At 36.5% G+C, this 26,557-nt stretch overlaps 3 protein-coding genes across 8 annotated transcripts in view; all 3 read left to right on the top strand.

Moving 5' to 3' along the window:
- Positions 1 to 1,731: 1,731 nt before the first annotated feature.
- Positions 1,732 to 3,595, top strand: LOC131016922 (clavaminate synthase-like protein At3g21360). Its single transcript, XM_057945725.1, has 3 exons — positions 1,732 to 2,535; positions 2,610 to 2,863; positions 3,165 to 3,595. The coding sequence occupies exons 1-3, from the start codon at positions 2,164 to 2,166 to the stop codon at positions 3,508 to 3,510; spliced, it is 972 nt and encodes a 323-aa protein (XP_057801708.1). The 5' UTR covers positions 1,732 to 2,163; the 3' UTR covers positions 3,511 to 3,595.
- Positions 3,596 to 8,412: 4,817 nt separating this feature from the next.
- On the top strand, positions 8,413 to 10,657 carry LOC131015810 (putative late blight resistance protein homolog R1A-10). Its single transcript, XM_057944232.1, has 2 exons — positions 8,413 to 8,785; positions 8,889 to 10,657. Exons 1-2 carry the CDS (start codon positions 8,722 to 8,724, stop codon positions 10,655 to 10,657), a joined length of 1,833 nt encoding a protein of 610 aa, XP_057800215.1. The 5' UTR covers positions 8,413 to 8,721.
- A 4,278-nt stretch (positions 10,658 to 14,935) lies between these two features.
- Positions 14,936 to 26,557, top strand: part of LOC131016837 (putative late blight resistance protein homolog R1A-10) — a 29,089-nt gene continuing 17,467 nt past the window's right edge. For 2 of the 6 annotated variants that reach the window (XR_009099232.1, XR_009099233.1), the window contains exons 1-3: positions 14,942 to 15,536; positions 15,640 to 17,822; positions 18,111 to 18,216. Coding sequence is in view for 1 of the 6 variants with exons in the window: in XM_057945606.1 (XP_057801589.1) it covers positions 15,137 to 15,536; positions 15,640 to 17,768 (2,529 nt within the window). In the remaining 5 variants the exon portion in view is untranslated. Of the gene's footprint in view, positions 15,537 to 15,639; positions 17,865 to 18,110; positions 18,217 to 18,838; positions 20,036 to 21,845; positions 22,213 to 26,557 lie in introns of those variants that run through there. The other 4 variants (XR_009099231.1, XR_009099234.1, XM_057945606.1 and 1 more) reach the window with 4 other exon arrangements.

The following is a 26,557-nucleotide window of genomic DNA, read 5'->3' as shown; positions in this document are numbered from 1 at the left end:
ACTTAAAACCGAACCCAACCGAAAAAACCGAATTTAAAAAAAAAAAAAAAAAAAAAAACAGAAAATTCCGAAAAAATCCGAAAAAGCTATAAAATTAAAAAAATATTAGAAGTTAGATTTTATAAAATTATTATTAAAATATTATATATATAAAATATATATATTATAAATATAATTCGGTTTTTCGACTTTATTAGGTTTTAAAAAATCCGAACCGAACCGAAAAACCGAAATTTTATGAAAAAAAACCTAACCGAAAAACCGAAATAACCAAACGATATTTTAAAATTTTGGTTTGGATCAATTTGGTTATTCGGTTTCGGATTTTTTGCTACCTTGAGTAGGATGTCGATTAATTCATCTACCTTCCCAAACATTCTTCTTCCTTTAACTTTGCGGCAATTCCTCGAACAGTCTCAGTGCACTCACAGCCTTGGGCCCTCTTTCTCTGGCATAATCCATGGGCATAATTAGCCAAAATGGGCTTTGTTTAACATCACCCATGCTAGAGCTAAAGTTGGGCCCAGCCCATGCCGCAGCTTAAAGTTATAAACTCATGCTATCTAAATTTGTTCAAAACTGAATAAGGAAGATCTTTTATTGAGCTGGCCCAATAGGCCTTACGTTGAGATGGCCCATTTATATTGACCCAATAGATCAGAATCGTATATGTTGATTTATTATATTTAAATATTAATTTGAAATTTGCTCCATTTAATTCTATAATTATAGTAAAACCTCTTTAATATAAATATGATATTTAAATATTAATTAGCAATTTGATCTTTTTGATTCTATAACTATGTAAAAACCTCTTTAAAATAATTCTCAAATAAATTAACAAACTCTATAACGTAATAGATTAAATAAAATTATTTAATTATGTTTTATTTTAAAATAATAAAATTATTTTAAAAATTCTTTTTTATATTATAAATAAAGTATATTAAATATACAATTTAATATTAGAATAATAGTCTACTACATTTTCTTAATAATCTTTTTTTTGTCATTCATGAACCCACCACTTTTTAATCCGTGAGCCCCTTTCTATTGTTAAATCTTTTTTTTTTCTTTTTTTCTTTTTTTTTAATTATAAGACTCTTTATCTACTTACTAAATAAACAATTAAATCTTTTTCAAATCGTACAGCTCTCCCTTGAAACCTATTTTCATAGAGGGATGGACTATAATATTTTGCAGAAGATTTCAAAAAATATAAAATTCAAAGCGATGTCTAGAACTACTAAGTAGAATAATTATCCTATTGAAAAAGCCAAAATAATCGTCAACCCAGCTGCTTTATTTATTACTATTATACTCTCTCCCTCCGTCCCATAGCAAGTGCTCTAATTTTTTTTTTGGAGGTGTTCCGTAACAAATGACCTAGTTCTAAAATAAGAAAGGTAGACTACTCATCTCCCAAAATAAAAGTGAGCTTCACCATTTTTTATTTTTTCACTCTTTAATCATATTTACCTAAATTCTCGTTCCGAAACAAATTAGGACACTTGTTATGGGACGGAGAGAGTAATATTTACGTAGCATATTAGAGAACATTTCAAGAATATAGAATGGAGATATATCGTCTCTCTCTAGAAATTTTTTATACAATTGTCAGAAACTTAGATGAAGGAGTTGGGATATCGTAAATAATTTTCTTATGAATAAAAATATTTTAGATGAAGAAGGTAGATATATACAATGATACATATATAGGTGTATGTGAGGCTCTTTCTTAGATAAAGCAGTTGGGATATCGTAAATAATTTTCGCAATTAAAGATTTGCACATTTTTCAGTGATCACGACATTTTTATTTTATTTTTAAAATGAATGACTAATATATATTTATAATCTATTTATCAAAAGTGGTCAAAAATAAATATTAAATTGGCAGAGTCAAAGATTTAAACAATGGATTACACTTGGACAAAGGTAAGCAAACAAAGCCAAAAGCTAGCGAATGCCAACATACATTTGTAGGAAACGACAGTCGACAAAGTCAAGAAAGCATATAAATTGATGCCGATCATCAACTGATTCCATTGTTTAAGTACTATGCAACAGCATCTTCCCAAATACATATAAATATTGCTGCAAGTAAAATCAAATTGTGCATCCATAATTTTAAGCATATTTTTGTACAATCTACGTTTACTACATGCTGGTGGAGATGAGCTGCAAATACTTCAAGGTAGGAAGGTGCGAAGGGCAGAAGGCGGTGGACGGCGAAGCTGTGCCGCTAGTGCTGCAGCCCCCGGAGGGCGGCGGAGGCGAGGTGGAGGGGCTGCTGTGGGCCATAAGGGAGAACAAGGAGTGGTTCGAGAAGACGATAGTGAAAAACAGTGCCGTCCTCCTCCGAGGCTTCCACGTCAAGAATGCCCACGAGTTCAACGACATAGTCGAGGCCTTCGGGTGGGAGGACATACGGTACGTGGGGCCCGCCCCGCGCACGCATGTCTACAAGAGGGTCTGGACGGCCAACGAAGGCCCCCTGTCGGAGTTCATATACTACCACCATGAGATGGTCTTGGTGAGTTTCATTGCACGAGTTCAATTAATGGATCTTTTTTTTTAGGGTTTTACACTGGTTTTTATTTTAATCAGATAAAAGAATTCCCGGAGAAGGTAATTCTCTTCTGTGAAGTACCTCCACCGGAAGGAGGAGAAACTCCGATCGTGCCTAGCTTCCGTGTAACGGAGAGGATGTTGGGAGAGTACCCGGAGATGGTGGAGGAGATGGAGAGGAAAGGACTGAGATACACCTTCACTGCCCTAAGCAAAAACGATACATCTTCCATGAGAGGTCGAGGTTGGGAAGATGCATTTGGGACTTCAGATCGCGTAGAAGCAGAGAAGAGGTAAGCAAGCAATTTCGAGTTCTTTCTAGTCATATTGTCTCCACTTAGGGAGCGTTTACTTTGCATGATTGATCAGATGCATGATTGAGTAGTTTTATCCTACAGAGTAGGATTACTCCAATCCCACCTTTGAAATGAGATATGAATCGAGCAAAACTAGCTTAAATGATAGAAATAATCAAGAACCTTGGGATATCCCAGGTTTATTCCATCAGAATAAACAAGGGATTAGCCTTACTATTTTTATCTATCAAGACTAATCCTCCAAAGTAAACGCTCCCTTAATCAATGGCGTGTGCAGGGGTAAGGCATTAGGAATGGAGATGGAATGGCTGGCAGAGGGTGGGGTGAAGACGATACTAGGTCCCAGACCATTAACAAGGGTGTTCGAGGGAAGAAAAGGAAGGAGGATGTGGTTCAACACCGTCGTTGGAATGCACGGTAACGAGCTCAGCTCCGCCACCATGGCCGATGCAAGTGAAATACCAGACGAGGCGGTGAAACGATGCCAAGAGATCATCGAAGAAGAGAGCATCCAATTCAAGTGGCAAAAGGGCGACGTTTTGTTCCTCGATAACTTAGCTTTACTTCATGGTAGAAGGCCTTCCCTCCCACCAAGAAAAGTGTTGGTTGCTACATGCAAATAAACCATCACTATCAACACTGATTTCACAAAAATGATCACTTACTTATGCTTACACAAAATAGTGAATTATGACCATTTTATCACAACAACTCGAGTAAAAGGAGTTAGAACTTAGCACTATCGAACCAGAGTATGTGTCAAACACTAGAACTACTACATCGAGTGAAGCGAGAGTCTCTTCTCCTTCGAGCAGACTGACAAAAATCAACAAGATAATCCGAGCTAATTTGGAAAATGTCATCGCATAAAGGAAACAACGAAGCCCATCTCATTATCACTCAGGATGTAGAGAGGCTTTTTTGAAAAATGTTTACATAATAACAATAATATGTAGAAACACATGCACTTACAGTTTAAAATACCTCCCACACTTTTTTTTTTTGATAAATTACATAAATAAATAAAGAAATTTAAAGACTGCACGATGGAGGACTCGAACCCAAGACCTCAAAGTGTTGGGCATTAATAACCTCCTATCACTATACCAACACACACAAATACCTCCCACACTTCAATACCCAGGAAATGGGTTGTGAATCATCAAACTTTGTAAAATCTTATCCAATTTCTTATACGTCTCGTGAATACGTAATTCATCGTCAAAGATGCACAAAAAATGATGAATTTTTAAATTTTTTATGTAGTGGATATATATATTTTTTTGTTACAAGGGAATGGATAGTTTCATGAATTGACTCTTATAACTCTAGTGTTAGTTATTAATAATGTTATTTAAAAATATGTTATTTTATTCACAATAGCATAATATTCATTAGTATTTTCTTATAACAAATAATAATTAGTTAGAGACTTCTGTCTCAAAAAATAATTAGTTAGAGACTCAATGGAATTATTATTAATTTCAGTATAAAAACATAAATTTTGTATTTTCAAACAAAATATAAAATTTAGCCCAGCCCAAATGTAAAGGATTGGTTCGTGGGCATCCACCTCGATTCCATATTGGGCTTGTGAGTTACACATGTTGGGCTTTGGTTAACAAAATAAAACGAAGTGTATCCAAAAGCTATTATAACCAAATAAAAAAAGAAAAAAAATATATCTTCGTTAGTTTGTTGAGTGAAAATATTTTCAGCTGGAGAATCTGAGCGGATTGAGCTTTGATGTTGCTCGTCCTTGCTCAACAACTAAAGGACAAATTCTTGTTCTTCTATGAGGGAAAAACATGGTGAGAAGCAGCCAGCAAAGGCCAGCAAGCGGGATTGGTGCTGGTTTGGGAGCGAATGGTTCCGCCGTGCAGATAAGGTGCTCGAGGATTTGCGTCAAAGAGATTAACAATCGAAGCAGGTTAAATTCTTGTACCCGAATCACAGCTGAGGGACGCCATAAGGTAACTGTGTTTGGTTTCAACACATGAAATTTAAGAAATCACTCGTTGAAATTGCTGCTTTGCACTCGAAATTTATCTGTCCATGAAAATTATAATGTGGTTTGGGGCATGAATTTTTATAAATAGTTGGTAGATATGTATAATGTGGAGAAAATGGCACATCAAAATTCATGTGTTAAATGAGTGAAATTTTGTAAATATTAAATGTGAATGAGGTTTAAAATATATTGTACAATTTTCAAAAGAGGAAACAATAATTTTTTGTGAATGGAGAATATCATTCTAAACTTCAATTATTAGGTGCACCTATGCCTAAGGATTTTTGCATCTACGATTTCTTAATATTTGTTTTTTTTTTTTTGTTAAAATGTACAAGCTGTTATTTGACAGCTTATACAGATTATTTAAACTGACCTCAACAGCTATGTTTCTCGAATCCAGTAAACTAAGAAGTCAATGTCAAAGTGCATATGCCTAAGTGCATAATCCGCTGCTATAAAACAGATGATTAGTGTTGCCGCCGGTTCAGGAACCGCTGGTTCCGGGCCCGAACCGGCGGTTCAGGGTCGAGAATCCGGCGAACCGGAACCGGCCCGGATGAAATATAAAGGGCCGGTTTTCGGACCCTGAACCGGCGGCTCCGGGCCGGGCCGAAAACCGGCGGTTCAGGGCCAAAAACCGGCAGTTCCCGGTTTTTCACAATTTTTCACTTTTTTTTAATGAAATTAAATGATTTGTGTTAATTTCAACTAAATGTAGCTTCACTATTTATAGTGTACTACACATGGTAGAGAATCCTACATTTTTCAATGTGGGATAATGTAGCTTATGTAGCTTCACTATTTATAATGTACTACACATGGTAGAGAATCCTATATTTTTCAATGTGGGATAATTTTAACTTAATGTAGCTTCACTATCTATAGTGTACTACATATTGTAAAGAATATAACATTTTTCAATGTGGGATCACTCAACCTAACTTATAGCTTCACTATTTATAGTGTACTACAATGGTAAAAATCCTACATTTTTCAATGTGGGATAATGTAGCTTCACTATTTATAGTGTACTACACATGGTAGAGAATCCTACATTTTTCAATGTGGGATAATTTTAACTTAATGTAGCTTCACTATCTATAGTGTACTACACATTGTAAAGAATACAACATTTTTCAATGTGGGATCACTCAACCTAACTTACAAATATATAATTTATATTCATGTAATATATAACTTATAACTTATAAAAATATAACTTGTAACTTATAACTTATATTCATGTAATAGTTTTTACTTTACAAATGTTGAAAAAAATATTAAAATTACTCAACTTATACTATATAGTTTTATAAATTATGATGTTAAAAACTTAAAATGTTAAAATTACTCAACTTAAAGTCTTAAATTACTTAATAACTTATATACTATTGTCATATAAATATATAATTTTTAAATATATGTTTTGTTTTTTAAAGCTTGAAATTACTCAAGTTACCAAGTAAAATAATTTTCAAATTTACTCAACTTAAAAATCTTAATAATATAATAATATTTTTTATGTCATCTTTTTTTTCAAATGACAATTGAATTGAAATAAAGTAAAGGAAAAATAATTAACACATTGAGAACCAAAAATTAAAATGAATTCATAAAAATAGATATCTTTATTGAATTTATTCTATGTACCAAAAAAATATTACAAGGATACAAATTACATAATCTTTAAAATTGAATAAGTAAACTAACTAATTGATCCCTCGACCTTATAAGTTATAAGTTACATATTTATAAGTTATATATTTAGAAGTTATAAGTTATTACATGAATATAAGTTATATATTTATAAGTTAGGTTGAGTGATCCCACATTGAAAAATGTAGGATTCTTTATAATGCGTAGTACATTATAGATAGTGAAGCTACATTATCCCACATTGAAAAATGTAGGATTCTCTACCATGTGTAGTACACTATAAATAGTGAAGCTACATTATCCCACATTGAAAATTGTAGGATTCTCTACCATGTCTAGTACACTATAAATATTGAAGCTACATTATCCCACATTGAAAAATGTAGGGTGTAGTACATTATAAATAGTGAAGCTACATTATCCCACATTGAAAAATGTAGGATTCTCTACCATGTGTAGTACACTATAAATAGTGAAACTACATTTAGTTAAAATTATTAGGATTTGAATATAAAATTAAAAAAAAATAAAAAATTGGCCGGGCCCGGCGGGCCGCCGGCCGCTCTCCCCTTGAACCGTAACCGGATCGAGCTCCTTGGCGGGCCGATCCCGAAACCGGCCCGTGGTCAACGGTCCGGGCCCGGACCGTTGACTTTCGGGCCGGTTCAGGGTTGGCCCGCCGGTCCCGGTTGAACCGTGGAAGCACTACAGATGATACGACCACCGACATCGAGCCATGTTTGGTGAGGAATATTCCCTCCCTCAATCTGTAGGGATAATAGGTGATGGAGAGCATTGTTGACGCTTGCGTATCTCTCGTGATCACTAAGACGCCCTATCGTTCCACCTTTGAACATTTGCAAAACGAATTTGCCGAAATACGGTACCTCAGATTAATAGCATAGGTTACATAAATTAACGACGGTCTCTTCCACCTATAAGGTGTCTGGCTGCCTGCAATATCAAAATACAAAGATTTAGCACCAACAAACCAAAAAAGAAGAAGAAATAAGCATGAAAAACACAATCTAGTCACTACTCGATAATGTACTCGATTGAGTAGTGACAGTCCCCATCAAGTAGTGACACCATCGAGTAAACACAAAATCAAATTAAACATATTGCCAATTACTCACTATTCGATGGTGTACTCGATCGAGTAGCGACGGTCCCCATCGAATAGTAACATCATCGAGTAAACACAAAAATCAAATTAAAAACATTGCCAAAATTAACCTGAGTCAATTGTGGGTATAATTATCTTTTAAACAAAAAATGGTTATATAACTAGTGTATTCGAAACTAGGACTATAAAACTTATAAATTTATGCATTTTGGCTATAATAAGATTTTCCCCTGGATAATATACATTAATAGAATATGAATTAAATAAAATTAGTTCATGTTATATAGTATTAACTTATTTCAGATGAAATGAATTGATAGACATAAATGATTGAGGGCCCGCAGAAATGCCTTTCCAAGGGCGACTTTGTCATTTCGTCCTCCACTTGCAAAAATAAAGTAGACAATCCATTGGCTTTATTGTAAAAGGAAAAGTGAGATCTAGGGCATATAGCCATTTTTCATAAAAGTGTAAGTTTTATAACCCTAGTTTATAATACATAAGTTATATAACCATTTTAGGCTTAAAAGACAAAAGATGTTATAGATTTTTAAGCCTAAAATGGCTATATAACTTATGTATTGCAAACTGGGGCTATAAAACTTATGTTATTTTAAAATAGGGTCTTTCAACCATTCTTCCAGCTTAGTTTATCTTTATCTGCAAAAATCTAGTAGCAAAAACTTAACTGTGATCACCAAAGATGGCTTATGCTGCTCTTCCCTCGCCCGAACCACTGGAGAAATAATCTTGGATCAAGATAGATATTCCATTTCTTGTAATAAAAAACAACAAATTCGATCTATCTATGAACCATTTATTTTCTTGCAAGAGTTTCTTGAAGATTTTCCCGAAAAAGCCAACATCTTGGATGGGCGAATTAGAGATTTAGCATATGAAGCAGAACATATTATTGAGTCTTTCATATTGGACGAAGCTCCATCACATTGGTGGAACGTTTTAGCTGCCAAATCAAAGCTAAAATTATGGCAAATAAGAAAGATAAGAAAAGAAACAGATTCAATCACAAGGGAGGTGATGATCATCAAGAATAACAGTGCAGTTGCAGTACAACTTGGTGCTTCTTCTTCCGCAGCAGCAGGTTTTATTTATTTTATTTTTTATTTATTATTTTTTTCGAAGAGAATTAATAGTTCCTCATTTCTCGTTTGGTGACTCGAACTCCGACCTTTCTTCTGCAACAGGTTCACCATCCAGATCTGCACCGATCATCAAGATTAGCTATATGGTTGGTTTACATGAAGATTTGCTAACAATAAAATCTCGACTCTGTGGAGAATCGCCAAATTTAGAAGTTATCCCAATCGTTGGGATGGGAGGTATAGGAAAAACTACTCTTGCAAAGTGTGTTTACGACGACCCACTAACAGTGCAGCGGTTCGATATTCGTGTTTGGGTCACAGTATCACAGGAATACAATGCAGATGTAGTTTTATCAGCCCTCCTAGCTTCCATGGAAGAGTTTGATAAAGATAGATCCGAGGAGAGCAAAGATAGATCCAAGGAGGAAGAAGAATTGCCTGGGGCGAAAGTGCACAAGATCTTGAAAGGCAGGAGATATCTCCTTGTAATGGATGATATTTGGAGCACACACGCTTGGGATGATGTAAGAATTATACTTCCCGACGATGGTAATGGAAGCCGAGTCATGTTAACGACAAGAGAAACTGATGTGGCTGCTTATGCATGTCGTTTGAGCTGTCCCCACAAGATGCGTTTCATGGATGAGGCTCAGAGTTGGAAGCTACTTCAGCAGAAGGTGTTTGCACATCAAGATTGCCCTCCGGAGTTGGAGAACATTGGAAAGGAGATCGCGAGAAGTTGCAAAGGGCTGCCACTCGCAATCGTGGTGGTTGCAGGGCTCTTATCAGCGGTTAGCACCAATGTAGCTTCATGGAGCGAAATTGCGAGAAATGTAAATTCAGTTACTATAGGAGGAGGACAATTTGAAAATATATTGTCTTTGAGTTACACTCACTTGCATCATTATCTGAGGCCATGTTTCTTGTACATGGGAATGTTTCCGGAGGATTGTGAGGTCCGTGTCTCAAAACTCACCAAATTATGGGTAGCTGAGGGATTCTTGAGACGTCTGAACAGATCTAAAACCTTCGAAGAAGAGGCTGAAGATTTTTTGGAGGATCTTGTCAAGAGAAATCTTGTTTTGGTTACCAAGAGAAAGTGCGATGGCAGGATCAAAAGTTGCAGCCTCCATGATCTTATGCGAGATTTGTGCATAAGAAAAGCGCATGAAGAGAAGTTTCTTGTGAACTTCAGCAGTGGGCTTTCAGTAAAGGGCAGAAAAAATCAGCGTCGTGTAAGTTTTACTCCTTTGGGTTTACCATACCTCTCAGAACTTTATGGCTTAACCATCCGTACGATTTTGTGCTTCCATGGCATCTCTGTAGCAAACATGTTGGAAGGTTTTAGATTGCTAAGGGTATTGGATGCAGGAGATGTTTATGTGAGATCACTACCAGATCAACTATTTGACCTATTTTATCTAGCATACCTTGCTATCTGCTATCTTGGAAGGATACCTACAGCCATTTCAAAGCTTCATAATCTTGAAACTTTAAGCTTTTGCGCAAAGAATAATTGGATGAACTTTATTACATCGAATTCATTCTGTTTGCCTCTGGAGATTTGGAGGATGCCAAGATTGAGACATCTTGTCTTCTATGGCAGGTTACCAAATCCAGAAGGAATAACAGCTTCTAGTCTAGAAAACCTCCAAACACCCTCTATAGTGTCACATACCATGTGTAGTGAAAGGATCTTGAGAATGATCCCAAACCTAAAGAAATTGGAAATTGATTGCTCTGATGGCGAAATTTTCCTCAACAATTTGGTGCATCTGCGTCAACTTGAAGATTTGAAGTTACGTTCATCTTTTGGAATTGTGTTTAACCATAAGGATATCTTCATTTTCCTAAGTCTCTGGGAAAGTTGACATTAAGCCATGTGCTTCTTCTTTGGGAGGAGATGACAATTGTAGGCTCGTTGCCAAATCTTCGAGTGCTTAAACTGACTCATTAGGCTTGCAAAGGGCAGCACTTGGGAAACAAGTGATGGAGAGTTCCCTCTTCTGGAATTTCTGGTGATACAAAAGTCGTTTCTCGAGGATTGGATAACTGAAAGTAGCCACTTCCCAATGCTCAAAAGCCTCGTGCTCGACGAGTGTTCGAAGCTCGCTGAAATACCAGAAGATATCGGGGAAATTCCAACACTCGAGCTGATTGAGGTGAAGGGGAAAGTGCGAACTGGTGAAAAGGTTTCGTCATAATCAATGCCCTCGCGTTGACTATAACCCTTTGCCACCAACCTAGCCTTGTAGGTTCGTACTATGCCATCTGCATCTCTCTTCTTTTTGAAGATCCATTTACAGCCTACGGGATATTTCCCATCCGGCAAATCAACTAGTTCCCAAACTAGATTGAAGTACATTGAGTCCATTTCGGAAATTAAGGCTTCAAACCACTTCTCCGAGTCGGTGCCCGACACCGCTTCGGTATAGGTCTTAGGTTCATCATCACCCGAATCAACTCCATCATCTTGGTTCTCAACCAATAGATTAAGTCTTACAGGTGCTCGACGATTCCTACGAGGCCTATGGAGTTGTTCTTGCGTTTGTTCGGGTTGTATATTCTGAATGTGAGCAGGTTCCTCTGTGTTGAACGTTTCAACAGTTTCGGAATTTTCAAGGACATCCTCAAGATTTTCTTGAGGTGGTGGTGACACAACTATTGTATCATCGTGTCTTTGATGCATCTCATTGTCTTGAGGTGTCTCTCTAAGAGATATTCTCCTTCCCAATAGACCATCAAATACTCCCACTGAATCCTTGTCCACACCATTAGACAAGTTTTCATCCTCTATGTTATTTTGCGGTTCTTGAATTTCTTCAAGTTCTATCGTATTGTGACCTTGTTCCTTAGAGACAAAGGTGTCTTCAAGAAACGTCACATTCCGGGAAATAATCACCTTGTGATCACCGGGAACGTAGAAATAATATCCAATTGTTTCCTTAGGATATCCCACAAAATAACATTTCTTACTTTTAGATTCCAACTTATCAGTTAAGACTTGCCTTTTTGCCATACCATAACTCATATGGTGTTTTCTCAACTGATTTAGAAGGAACTCTATTCAGAATATAAACATCGGTTTGTAAGGCATGACCCCAAAGGAATAAAGGGAGACTTGCAAAACTCATCATGGATCGAACCATATCTAATAAAGTTCGATTCCTCCTTTCGGATACCTCATTCATTTGAGGTGTCCCCGGAGGAGTCCAGTTTGACCGAATTCCATGTGATTTTAAGTAATCAAGAAACTCACGGCTTAAGTATTATCCTCCTCGATCTAATCGAAGAGCCTTTATACTTTTTTCCAAGTTGTTTCTCGACTTCTAACTTGAACTCCTTAAATTTCTCAAAGGCCTCAGATTTGTGCTTCATGAGATACACATATCCATACCTCGAAAAATCATCAGTAAAAGTTATGAAGTATGAATATCCACCTCTTGCTTCTGTTGGGAACGGTCCACACACATCTGTGTGAATCAATTCTAGCAAGTCTTTGGCTTGTAACCCCTTCCCAGAAAAATGTTTCTTAGTCATCTTACCTTTGAGACAGGATTCACAAGCACCATACGACTCAAGGTCAAATGATTTGAGATAGTCTAACTTTCTCAATCTTGCTATCCTGTTCTCATTGATATGACCAAGTCTACAATGCCAAAGATATGTAGTATTATTTGCATTACTCAGCATAGGTCGTTTGTTTTGTACATTGAGAATACTCCTTTCACATTCAAGATAATATAAACCATTCAAAAGATAGACACTTCCATAAAACAATCCATTAAGGGAAAACGAGCATCGACTGTTTCCAAAATGGAAGGAAAAGCCTTCAATGTCCAACATCGGAATGGAAATAATATTCTTAGAAATAGAAAGAACGAAGTAACAATTACTTAAAACAAGTCTATTTCCCGAAGGAAGATCTAATCTATAAGTCCCCACGCGTTCAGCAGCAACTCTTGCTCCATTTCCCACGCGTAGATCGACTTCCCCGGGCATCACTTTTTTGCTTTCACTTAGGCCCTACACATTATTGCAAATGTGTGAGCCACAAGCTGTATCTAATACCCAAGATTGTGAATTATCAATAGACTTGTTTATCTCAATGACAAACATACCCGAGCTCAAACCCGATGCACCTTGTGCCTTGTATTTCGGGTAGTCTCTCTTCCAGTGCCCATTTTCATGACAGAATAGGCACTCATCCTTTGGCAACTTCGGCTTTTTCTGAGCCCCTCCACCTTTAGGCTTCAAACCAGCATCAAATGCCTTCTTCTGCTTTTTCTTCTGCTTGTACTTCCTTTTGGAAGACGTGGCAGTAGAGCTCACCATGAGCACAGATTTACCTTTAAAGGTGGAAGACTCATAGGTCTTCAACATGTTATGAAGCTCAGGCAGGCTTGCCTTCGTGCCGTTCATATTGAAGTTCACAATGAAGTTTTCAAATGAGGCGCGCAGACAAAGACTGCAGAATCAGATTGACAGAGACAGTAGCGGGTAGCATCGTTCCAATCGATGCCAACCTCTCAATCAACCCGATCATCTTCAGTACATGATTAGAAACCTGACCCCCATCATGAAGCTTACATTTAAAGAGATCTCGGAGTATCTCATACTCCATAGTCTGAGCTTCTGAAGCATACAGACTCTTCAAGTGTTTCAGCATATCATAAGGGAACATGCGTTCGTGTTGCCTCTGTAACTCCGTAGTCATAGAGGACAACATCACACATTGTGCCGATGTTGCATCCTCGACATGCTTCTTATGAGCAGCTTCATCAAATGATGCATACTCAGCAGACTACTTGTCAGGAATGATAGTGATTGGGTTGTCCAAGACATACTCAATCTTCTCTAGCCTTAAGACCAGACGCAAGCAACGGAGCCAATCCGTAAAGTTTGACCCAGTCAACTTGTTTGTTTCTATCAAACATTTCAGTGACAAATTCGACATATTATCTGATCAATAAATAAAGAAAAATAATTTAGAAAGAAAAAACTATGATCACATTGTATCACTAATCAAACAATGGGCTATCGTATTGATTAGCTCCCACTAATTTTAACATATCTTACGCCCCAACGTAAAACACGAATTTATAATCCATATAAATCTTAGTGGTCCAAGATCCAAGTCAATATTATGCAGCCTCTGCTTTGCTGATGACTACAATAATATTACTTAGTAGGCCTCTAAGCCAATTGCAACAACAATTTTGCAACTCTTGGTTGATTAATCTAATTAATCTGCGTCCTTAAATCATTCTTGGTCGCTTTGCGCTCCAAAATAATTTAAGCAAGTCAACCCCATCACACGGTGCCAACCTATGAATGAGTCTTGGCCTTGTCGATTTAGAGCATACAATTTTATGTAAATATCCTTGGACGAAAATGTTAGGTACTCAAACAATTATGATGGACGACGCGTTTTGTGCTTTGCACAAAGACTTATATTTAATGGGGATTTAGCATGTGATAGCAATTGCTTATATTTAATATCCAATATTAAATAGCAAAGCAATTACTGGGTGCCGCCTACCCAGGCATATAAAATGCGGACCACACATATTGGGCGCCGCCTACCCATCCATAGCAAAGCGGACTACATATACTGGGCGTCGCCTACCCAAGATAAAAGCGATATTTAACTACTATAGTTAAATAATAAGCATAAAATCAAATAACATGCTTATCACATAAAGACATAAAACCTCTACGAATAAAATCATTAATCAAATTAATATTTAATTTTCTAATTAAATATGGGTTAATCAATTTATATTAATTCTAAATTAATATAAATTTATTTCTATTATTATTAGTTCAAAATTAATAACAATAATTTAAATTTATTAATCCAATTAATAAATTAATTTTGAAATTTGGGGTTCAATTATTAATTCAAAATTAATAAAAGATTTTTTTTTTTATGTCACAGCCCCAAATGGGCATTTAATAAAATGCAGGCCCAGCCCCATTTATTATGTCAATTTCGCAACCCATGGAAGTCCACAGCAGCAGCCCACAAAAGGAACAGGCCCAGCCTTTGAACACTGTAGCCCAACAACTCTTCTTGGCCCAAAACCCAATTTTCAGCTGCAAGGGTTTGAGAAAAGGATTTGCAGCAGCAGCTGCCGCCTCCTTTCTCATTTCGTCCTCCACTTGCAAAAATAAAGTAGACAATCCATTGGCTTTATTGTAAAAGGAAAACATATGGTTGGTCAATAATGAATAATTTATCTCTCAGTCTTCTAAACTAGCCCTGCTCTGTTTCAGCCATTCTTCCAGCTTAGTTTATCTTTATCTGCAAAAATCTAGTAGCAAAAACTTAACTGTGATCACCAAAGATGGCTTATGCTGCTCTTCTTTCCCTCGCCCGAACCACTGCAGAAATAATCTTGGATCAAGATAGATATTCCATTTCTTGTAATAAAAAACAACAAATTCGATCTATCTATGAACCATTTATTTTCTTGCAGGAGTTTCTTGAAGATTTTCCCGAAAAAGCCAACATCTTGGATGGGCGAATTAGAGATTTAGCATATGAAGCAGAACATATTATTGAGTCTTTCATATTGGTGGAAGCTGCATCACATTGGTGGAATGTTTTAGCTGCTAAATCAAAGCTAAAAAGGCAAATAAGAAAGATAAGAAACGAAACAGATTCAATCACAAGGGAGGTGATGATCATCAAGAATAACAGTGCAGATACAGTACAACTTGGTGCTTCTTCTTCCGCAGCAGCAGGTTTTATTTATTTTATTTTTTATTTTTTATTTTTTTCAAAGAGAATTAATAGTTCCTCATTTCTCGTTTGGTGACTCGAACTCCGACCTTTCTTCTGCAACAGGTTCACCATCCAGATCTGCACCGATCATCAAGATTGGCTATATGGTTGGTTTACATGAAGATTTGCTAACAATAAAATCTCGACTCTGTGGAGAATCGCCAAATTTAGAAGTTATCCCAATCGTTGGGATGGGAGGTATAGGAAAAACTACTCTTGCAAAGTGTGTTTACGACGACCCACTAACAGTGCAGCGGTTCGATATTCGTGCTTGGGTCACAGTATCACAGGACTACAATGCAGATGTAGTTTTATCAGCCCTCCTAGCTTCCATGGAAGAGTTTGATAAAGATAGATCCGAGGAGAGCAAAGATAGATCCAAGGAGGAAGAAGAATTGCCTGGGGCGAAAGTGCACAAGATCTTGAAAGGCAGGAGGTATCTCCTAGTAATGGATGATATTTGGAGCACAGATGCTTGGGATGATGTAAGACTTATACTTCCCGAAGATGGGAATGGAAGCCGAATCATATTAACGACAAGAGAAACTGATATGGCTGCTTATGCCTGTCGTTTGAGCGGTCCCCACAAGATGCGTTTCATGGATGAGGCTCAGAGTTGGAATCTACTTCAGCAGAAGGTGTTTGCACATCAAGATTGCCCTCCGGAGTTGGAGAACATTGGAAAGGAGATCGCGAGAAGCTGCAAAGGGCTGCCACTCGCAATCGTGGTGGTTGCAGGGCTCCTATCAGCAGTTAGCACCAATGTAGCTTCATGGAGCGAAATTGCACGAAATGTAAATTCAGTTACTATAGGAGGACAATTTGAAAATATATTGTCTTTGAGTTACACTCACTTGCCTCATTATCTGAGGCCGTGTTTCTTGTACATGGGAATGTTTCCTGAGGATTGTGAGGTCCGTGTCTCAAAACTCATCAAATTATGGGTAGCTGAGGGATTCTTGAGACGTCTGAACAGATCTAAAACCTTAGAAGAAGAGGCGGAAGTGTTTTTGGTGGATCTTGTCAAGAGAAACCTTGTTTTGGTTACCAAGAGAAAGTGCGATGGCAGGATCAAAAGTTGCAGCCTCCATGATCTTATGCGAGATTTGTGCATAAGAAAAGCGCATGAAGAGAAGTTTCTTGTGAACTTCAGCAAAGGGCTTTCAGTAAAGGGCAGAAAAAATCAGCGTCGTGTAAGTTTTACTCCTTCGGGTTTATCATACCTCTCAGAACTTTATGGCTTAACCATCCATACGATTTTCGAAGGTTTTAGATTGCTAAGGGTATTGGATGCAGGAGATGTTTATGTGCAATCACTACCAGATCAACTATTTGACCTATTTTATCTAGCATACCTTGCTGTCTACTATCTTGGAAGGATACCTACAGCCATTTCAAAGCTTCATAATCTTGAAACTTTAAGCCTTCACGCAAAGAATAATTGGATGAACTTTAGATCATATTTAATCCGTTTGCCACAGGAGATTTGGAGGATGCCAAGATTGAGACATCTTGTCGTCTATGGCAGGTTACCAAATCCAGAAGGAATAACAGCTTCTAGTCTAGAAAACCTCCAAACACTCTCTATAGTGTCACATACCATGTGTAGGAAAAGGATCTTGAGAATGATCCCAAACCTAAAGAAATTGGAAATTGATTGCTCTGATGGCGAAATTTTCCTCAACAATTTGGTGCATCTGCGTCAACTTGAAGATTTGAAGTTACGTTCTACTAGAATTGTGTTTCACCAGAAGGATGACTTCACTTTTCCTAAGTCTCTGAGAAAGTTGACATTAAGCCATGTGCTTCTTCCTTGGAAGGAGATGACTGTTGTAGGCTCGTTGCCAAATCTTCGAGTGCTTAAACTGACTCATTGGGCTTGCAAAGGCAGTACATGGGAAACAAGCGATGGAGAGTTTCCTAAACTAGAAATTTTGGTTATAGAAAGGTCGTATCTCAAGGATTGGATAGCTGAAAGTAGCCACTTTCCAATGCTCAAAAGCCTCGTGCTAGACGAGTGTTGGAAGCTCGCTGAAATACCAGAAGATATCGGGGAAATTCCAACACTCGAGCTGATTGAGGTGAAGGGGAAAGTGCGAACGTCACTTGTGGAGTCGGCCCAGAGGATTCTGGAGAAACAACAAGAGTGGGGAAATGATGCCCTTCAAGTTCGTTGCATGGCTCATCGATGATGTGCTCTTTCCATCCTTCTGTCGACACAAACGATTAATTTTGTTGCAGATCAGGTATTCGCACATCTCAAAATTTCTAAAGTTTTCAGTTCTTTGTTAAAATATTTAGATTGTGAGGGTGTTTGGTTTGGTGGATGTGATAGATAAAATTGATAAGATTGATAGGATTAGAGGTGATTAAATAATACATCCAACTTTGAGATGATAAATAATCATTCAATTGGATGATGGGCCGAATCATGCAAACCAAACAGTACTTGATTAAGTTGAATTATTTTATCAATCAGGTCTTACCATTCAAACCAAACGTCTCATGTAAAGATTAATGTTTTTGTTCATCAGGAAATATGCAATCAAATGTCATCAACTAGGCCTCAGATTCTCACAATGGCAGTTTTGGCTTCAAGTTCGTTTTATGACTCGTTAATCATGATACTCTTCTAATGAGGTAACTCCAAATTTCTTCGAACTAAATTCTTTTATATATAAATAACAGGCATAGGTATTATGTACCAAATTAAGAGGGTAATAAAAGAGAGAGAGAATCAATAATGATTCCTCAGTTTCCTCATTAGTGACTCAAACCCCTGACCTATTGGTTGGAGGGGAAGCGTCAAACTAAGGGGGTATTTGGCTATACTTATTTTAGAGATATGCTTTAAGAATATAAAAGATGTATTCCCTCCGTCCCGCTATTCATGACCTATTTCTTTTGGACACGGGTATTTAGGAGAATAAGATGTAAAGATGTATGAGGCCACATTATTTGTAGTGTAAAATCATTACCAAAATTAGAAACTGGCCATGAATAATGGGACAACCCAAAAATGAAAACTTCATTAATAATGGGATGGAGGGAGTAATATTTTAAAAGCTTATAAATTGTTAAAGTATTTGGATAATTGAGTTAATTAATTGAAGAGATTATAGTGAGTTACATAGTAAAAATCCTAATTACAGAGTATAAATTGAAGAGAAATAAAATTACAAGGGCATATAGCGGACTTTGAGTAGTTGTAGCTTTTGAGTTTCTTATCCGTATTGTTTATCAAGTGTGTGTGTGTGTGCAGCCAATGGAATATGGAAAGAAGTGTCTTCGACCAGAGCTATTTTTCTGTATGCTTTGATTAGTGAAAATTATATTTTTGCTGTTTTTATGTCGTGGATAGAGCCACTTTTATGTTATTCTCTAGTTTCATTGCTTCCATGGTGTAAGAAGCTCAAGAAAATAATTTATAGCCCAAATCAAAGTAACAATTTTTTTTAGGAGAATGACAGTAAAGTACAACTCAATTGGTAAAACACTTCATTAGGAATTCATATCATCACATGAGGAAATAGAGAATCATAATTAATCATCTTTTCTGTTCATTGTTCTTCATTTATCTCAAACCCTTCACTCTGATCACCATTCAATCAACTAGGTCACTCATACTATAAGGCTGCGTTATTTTTGGTTGTAAATTTATCATGGAAAAATGAAGGATAAACAAAATTTCACCCTTTAAATCCTTCCTTTCTTTTCCCACATTTCCTACTTGACCATTACTCATTCCTCATTTACACTACAAAGGAGGGATAATATTATTCATCCTTTGTAGTGTAAATGAGGAATGGGTAAGGGTCAAGTAGGAAATGTGGGAAAAGAAATAAAGAATTTAAATGGTAAAATTTTGTTTATCCTTCATTTTCCCATGATAAATTCACAACAAAAGAGAACGCAGAGTAAAAAGTTATTCATGCAAATCCCAAAATAATGATATCCTAACTATCACGCACAGCCAAATCTATCTTTTAAACTATTTTTTGTTCCAACTTTTGAAGATTGAGACAGGCAAACCAAATTAAGATAACTAAACAAGCATAAGATGATAAATCTCAATACTCGTTATTTATTCTGCCAACATATGAAGCCCAAACACTAACTTGAATCAAACCTAGCAAATAGGTGGTGACAACTGTTTTAAGTAATAAAGTCAGTAAATATGAAGCAGAAATCTTTCAGGCTTTAGGTTCATAGGATATACGAAGCTCTAACATGCGTAGGAAGTACTGGCGTGCATTCGGTTATATGGTTTGGTTTTTGGTTTTACCAAAAACCAAACCAAATCATATTTTGTTCGGTTTAAAAAAAAAATCGAATCGAACCGAATTAACCGGAATTTTTGTACTTAAAACCGAACCCAACCGAAAAAACTGAATTAAAAAAAAAACAGAAAATTCCGAAAAAATCCGAAAAAGCTATAAAATTAAAAAAATATTAGAAGTTAGATTTTATAAAATTATTATTAAAATATTATATATATAAAATATATATATTATAAATATAATTCGGTTTTTCGGCTTTATTCGGTTTTAAAAAATCCGAACCGAACCGAACCGAATTGAAAAACCGAACCGAAAAACCGAAATAACCAAACTATATTTTAAAATTTTGGTTTGGATCAGTTCGGTTATTCGGTTTCGGATTTTTTGCTCACCTTGAGTAGGAAGTCGATTAATTCATCTACCTTCCCAAACAATCTTCTTCCTTTAACTTTGCGGCAATTCCTCGAACAGTCTCAGTTCTCTCACAGCCTTTGGGCCCTCTCTCTGGCATAATCCATGGGCATAATTAGCCAAAATGGGCTTTGTTTAACATCAACCATGCTAGAGCAAAAGTTGGGCCCAGCCCATGCCGCGGCTTAAAGTTATAAACTCATGCTATCTAAATTTGTTCAAAAGTGAATTAAGGAAGATCTTTTATTGAGCTGGTCCAATAGGCCTTGCGTTGTTGAGCTGGCCCATTTGTATTGACCCAATAGATCAGAATCGTATATGTTAATTTATTATATTTAAATATTAATTAGAAATTTGCTCCATTTAATTCTATAATTATAGTAAAACCTCTTTAATATAAATATGATATTTATTATATTTAAATATTAGTAATTAGCAATTTGATCTTTTTGTTGGTACCTCTAGTACTTGCCGTTAATTAATACAAGCTTTTTTTCTGATAAAAAAAAATTGATCTTTTTGATTCTATAACTATATATGTAAAAATTAACCTCTTTAAAATAATTCTCAAATAAATTAACAAATTCTATAACGTAATAGATTAAATAAAATTATTTAATTATGTTTTATTTTAAAATAATAAAATTATCTTAAAAATTATTTTTTATATTATAAATAAAGTATATTAAATATACAATTTAATATTAGAATAATAGTCTACTACATTTTCTTAATAATCCTTTCTTTGTCATTCATGAACCCACCATTTTTTAATCTGTGAGTCCCTTTCTACAGTTAACTCTTTTTAAAAAAAAAATTTATGAGACTCTTTATCTACTTACTAAATAAACAATTAAATCTTTTTCAAATCGTACAGCTCTCCCTTAAAACCTATTTTCATGGAGGGACGGAGTATTTATGTTATTGAAGAAATGTCTATAACTATAATATTTTGCAGAAGATTTCAAACAATATAAAATTCAAAGCGATGTGTAGAACTACTTAGTAGAATAATTATCCTATTGAAAAAGCCAAAATAATCGTCAACCCAGCTGCTTTATTTATTACTAGTATTATATTTTCTCCCTCCGTCCAAAATAAGTGTTCTAGTTTTCTTTTTGAGGTGTCTCGTAACAAATGTCCTAGTTCTAAAATAAGAAGGTGGACCCACCATCTTTAATTTTACCTTTTTACCTTTAATCATCACCACTTTAATTCTACTCATCTCACAAAATAAAAGTGATTGAGCTCCAACATTTTTTATTTTTTTACTCTTTAATCATACTCGCCTAAATTCTTGTGCTGAAACAAATTAGGATACTTGTTATGGGACGGAGGGACTAATATTTACGTAGCATATTAGAGAACATTTCAAGAATATAGAATAGAGATATATCGTCTCTCTCTAGAAATTTTTTATACAATTGTCAGAAACTTAGATAATAAAGGAGTTGGGATATCTCGAGTTGCTTTAAGGTAGAAGAAGGTATATGATGTGTGTATTTTAGCTACCTAGTTTAGTGTGCGTTTTGTCGTGGTTTCATGTGATATTACATGTTTTGCTATGTTTTGGCGCAGGAATGAGAAGAATTGGAGATAGAGCTGCTAATTGGAAGAAAGTGGAGAAAGAAGAATTTGCGATGGGATTTGACGTGAAGATGGAAGAAAGTAGAGATTGGGCTTTTAATTTACTTGTTATATTTTTTAGAAAGCCCAAAACTCTTAATTTTATTTTATTTTGAGTATTAATTAAGTTTAGGGCCGAAGCCCATGTTATTTTGGTTTAAGCGGCATAGTTAGGGATTTATTTCCTTATTTTGGTGTTAGGGCCGCATAGTTAGGGATATATATATTAGTTTTAGGTTTAACTTTACATGAGACATTCACAACTTTTACTGCAGCCGCACTTTTTGATTTCTTAGTATCATAAGTTGACTTTTTCTTATTCCATGCAATCTTTTCTTCCATGCAATTTGTGTTTACGTGTTTGGCAATTGATTCCATAGTTTAGCTTTAGTTTTTAATTCTTGTTCATTCAATTATCATAGCGGCTGGAACTTGGATCGAGGCAGACGAATTCTCTTCAATTTGGTTCAAGTTTGATTTAATTTCTTGCAAAATTATTTTCGTTAATTTGCTTTTATTATTTATTATGTTTTATTTTATTTATTTGATTGTTTTTATTTTAAGCATCAGTAGCTAATTCTTTTAATTCGGCGAGAATAATGAAACTCTAATTTAATGATCTGTGAGACCTAATTGGTTTAAAATTGATTCCTATTGATTCCGATTAATTCCTAGGTTTCAAGATAATTCTGATTTTATTTAAGCCTGATCAACTTAGATTAAATTGGATTACAGTCAATTAGTTCCTGCCAATCCGTAATTGTTGGAATTGGACTAATTAGTGATACAACTACCGTGTTCGTAGGGGGAATTAATTGGTATATTAATTATTACTAGCGTATCTAGGATAATTGATATAAATTGGGTTCCTTCATCTTAATGCTATTAGAATATTAAATCTTGGTCTGGCGTCTCCAGCTAGGTTATATTTTAATAAGGGAAATAAGCAGGTCTGGCGTCTCCAGCTGTTTATCGACACCGTAAGTAGGAATTGGGGTACGTCCGTTGCGTTTCACGGTATCCTATAACTGGTTGGTTGATAGGGATTGATTAATTATTGCGTCGAGGATCATAGTTGAATTAGAGTGGATTTATTTGAGCCGAATTACCCTTTTCATATATTTACTTCAAGCGTATTTTATTTGATTTAATTCTGCATTCTTAGTTTAATTAACTTCTCTTAAATTTAAGGCGTGGTGGCATCACCAAAATTATAGATTTTAGGGGATTGAATGATTTTACCTGCTCTCTGTGGGATCGACCCTGCTTATCATTATACTAATTTATTTTGGTAATTCCGCAGGAATTATTTGGTGGTTGGCGACGTCCACCAAATTGGCGCCGTTGCCGGGGAGCGGTGTTAATTAATTCTTTTCCCTTTGTCTATTTTTCTTTTTTTATTTTCTTTGTTTATGAGCAGATCGTCCAAGCCAAACCTCCTATTCGATAGTGAAATTGAGAAGACCGCGAAGAAGCTAAGGAAGGAGGCGAAGGCGAGGAAGCTACTGGATCTGCTGGATTCGCAGGCTGACCTTCCCATTCGACCAGAACAGTTCGTCGAGGAGAAACCCAGTTCTGTAGCTGCGGAAGAGGTTCTGTTTGCCCAAACAGACCACGACTCAGAGACAGAATCAGACTTTGAAGAAGAAACCGACTCAATTTCGGTTGCAAGTACTGAGAGTGACATGGCTGACGATCCGAGACTATGCGATCTCTCCAGCCACGAAGCTGATGACCCCCCAACTCCAATTCGGATGCCGGCGGCTGCTACTACTATCGAAATTAAGCTTGGATTGCTTAATGTTCTTCCTAAGTACTACGGGAAGAAAGGAGAAGATCCATATAATTTCCTAAGCGAATTCATCAAGATCTGCAAGGTACAGAAGCGCCCTACTGGAGTAACGGAGGAACACTTCAGATTAGCTGCTTTTCCCTTCACCATGACAGCAGAGGCGAACTCTTGGTTCGCGAGTCTCCCACCGTATTCTATCACTACATGGGCGGAGATGAAAAGGCTATTCCTGGAGCACTTTTTCCCTCCCACCAAGATGAACGCGCTAAAGAAGGAGATTAGTGGTGCAAAGCAGGAGTATGATGAATCGTTAAGCGCCTACTCACTACTAAAAATCAAAATAGGGATAACGGTTCATACATAACGGTTTTGGTCAAAAACCGTTATGTATGAGCGCACTTTTAGTGATATATAACGGTTTTACAAAATTTTGTTATGTATGTACTGTTATCCAAATGTATTTGTAACAATATCAAATTAAGCGTTACATATTTGCGTTATCTATTAGTGATATAAATAACAGTATTATTGAACCGTTAAGTTATACGTTATCTATGAGCATCTGCTTTATAACGATTATTTTAGCGTTAAGAAAATCGTTATATATAAGTATTATTTATTTATTAATTTTATTTTTATTTATTTATGTCATTAATTCTAATATTTAAATAAACTAAATACCTCCCTCAATTTCAAAATCAGAAATCTAGGGTTTCAAGTTTCACTTTGAATTTCTCTTCCTCCGGTGAATCTCGCTGCCGCCGCCGCTGCCGCTGCTCGACCGTTCCTCACGCCCTCTGCTCTCACCGTTTTAGGTATTCCTTCTCTCTTACTCGTTCTCTCTCCCCTTGCCATCTACGCTTCCTCCCCGATCTCCCTCCACCCCCTGCTCTCGTTCGCGGCGCCGCCGCGAATCGCCGCTGCGTATCCTTGCTATGGTATCCTCATCGCTGCTCCTGTCGAAAGCTCGCGGCAGTTCGGCAGTCGCCGAGGAAATCTCGGCTGCGGCGGGCGACGAGAGCGTGATTCGGGAAGATAAGCTGCGGAGCACAAGGAATCGTCGGCGACATACGACTGGATCGAGGAATGGTATCCGCTGTACCTCGCGAAGCAAGTATCGGACGACGCGCCGCTAGGGCTCACCGCGACATCTGCCGCGAACCGCCGCTGCTCGAGCAGCACCATCGGTCGTCGCCGCCAGTTGCACCTCCGCCGTGGTGGTTATCGGCTATTGCTGCCCCATTTTCTTCTTCTATTTTGTTCTTTTTCTTTACTTATTCTATGTTAAATCCTTGTTCTAATTCTTCCCTAACTATTCCCCTATTTCAGGAATCGACCGAATGTCGAACGTTGTCGATTCGAGGGTGAGAAATGAGCAAAGAGGTCTGGGCTCGCCCCTGCCTCACCCAGAGTCCAGACGGCCACCGTGAGCCGGCCTCGCCCAGCCAGAGCCAAATTAGTGTCGGATTTCTCCAATTCTCTCTGGTAAATATTGCTCGACCTCTCGATTTACATATGTCGTCATCTAAAAAGCTCGACCTTATTGTTCTTCCCGACAACATTCCTCTCAAATTCAAAGCAAATGATATTGATTCCTCTGCTCTTACTGACTTAGCTCGACATGTTCCCGGTATGTCTCGACAAATTAGGTTTATGCATCTTAATTTTTTAAGTCGATTGATTATGGTGGGATATAGGGCTTTTTGTAAAATTGAAACGGCCATTTCGTAGCTGTGCTTGCTTTTGCCTAAGTTATTTTTCTGGTACATTCACCCAAATTTTGTATCTTGTTTCCTGTGGTGCTATGTCTTTTGCATCTATCTGTCTGGCTAATTAATAGAGAATGTGAATAATGTAATGCTTAGATTCTTGGAGTTTACCACTTAAATGATAATGTTATGCAGGGTTCCAGTTTCTGCCACGTCATGTGAATAAGATGATAGATAATGTAGGAAAACATAATCAACATCTTGTGGGCTATGGAACTGGGGAAATAGTTATGTTGGCCTTTGGTGGACGTCGCCAACCACCAAAATAATTCCTGCGGAATTACCAAAATAAATTAATACAATGGTAAGCAGGGTCGATTCCACAAAGAGCAGTTAAAATTCATTCAAATCCCTAAATCTATAAAAACGGTGATGCCACCACGCCTTAAATTTAAGAGGAGTTAATTAAACTAAGAACGCAGAAATAATTAAATAAAATATGCTTGAAGTAAATCAATAAAAAGGGTAATTCGGCTCAAATAAATCCACTCTAATTCAACTCTGATCCTTGACGCAATAATTAATTAATCCCTATCAATCAACCAGTTATAGGATACCGTGAAATGCAACGAACGTACCCCAATTCCTACTTACTGTGTCGATAAACAGCTGGAGACGCCAGACCTGCTTATTTCCCTTATTAAAATATAACCTAGCTGGATACGCCAGTCTTAGATTTAATATTCTAATAGCATTAAGATGAAGGAACCCAATTTATATCAATTATCCTAGATACGCTAGTAATAATTAATATACCAATTAATTCCTACTACGAACATGGTAGTTTTATCACTAATCAGCCCTATTCCAACAATTACGGATTGGCAGGAACTAATTGACTGTAATCCAATTAAACTTAAGTTGATCAGGCTTAAATAAAATCAGAATTATCTTGGAACCTAGGAATTAATCGGAATCAATAGGAATCAATTTTAAACCAATTAGGTCTCACAGATAATTAAATTAGAGTTTCATTATTTTCGCCGAATTAAAAGGTTTAGCTACTCATGCTTAAAATAAAAACAATCAAATAAATATAATTAAAATAAACGAACAAGACTAATAAATAAATTGCAGGAAATTAAATTAAACTTGAACCAAAT

Source organism: Salvia miltiorrhiza, chromosome 3 (genome assembly GCF_028751815.1).
Source record: "Salvia miltiorrhiza cultivar Shanhuang (shh) chromosome 3, IMPLAD_Smil_shh, whole genome shotgun sequence".
Taxonomy (NCBI): Eukaryota; Viridiplantae; Streptophyta; class Magnoliopsida; order Lamiales; family Lamiaceae; genus Salvia; species Salvia miltiorrhiza.
This window is presented reverse-complemented; position numbering and strand designations above follow the sequence as displayed.

What these genes read in the sequence shown, in the direction of transcription:
- LOC131016922 (XM_057945725.1), top strand. Translation starts at nt 2,164, where the DNA reads ATGCTGGTGGAGATGAGCTGCAAATACTTCAAGGTAGGAAGGTGCGAA. An exon ending in ACCACCATGAGATGGTCTTG is followed by an intron (nt 2,536 to 2,609) that starts GTGAGTTTCATT and finishes TATTTTAATCAG; the next exon opens with ATAAAAGAATTCCCGGAGAA. An exon ending in CGCGTAGAAGCAGAGAAGAG is followed by an intron (nt 2,864 to 3,164) that starts GTAAGCAAGCAA and finishes TGGCGTGTGCAG; the next exon opens with GGGTAAGGCATTAGGAATGG.
- LOC131015810 (XM_057944232.1), top strand. Translation starts at nt 8,722, where the DNA reads ATGATCATCAAGAATAACAGTGCAGTTGCAGTACAACTTGGTGCTTCT. An exon ending in TTCTTCTTCCGCAGCAGCAG is followed by an intron (nt 8,786 to 8,888) that starts GTTTTATTTATT and finishes CTTCTGCAACAG; the next exon opens with GTTCACCATCCAGATCTGCA.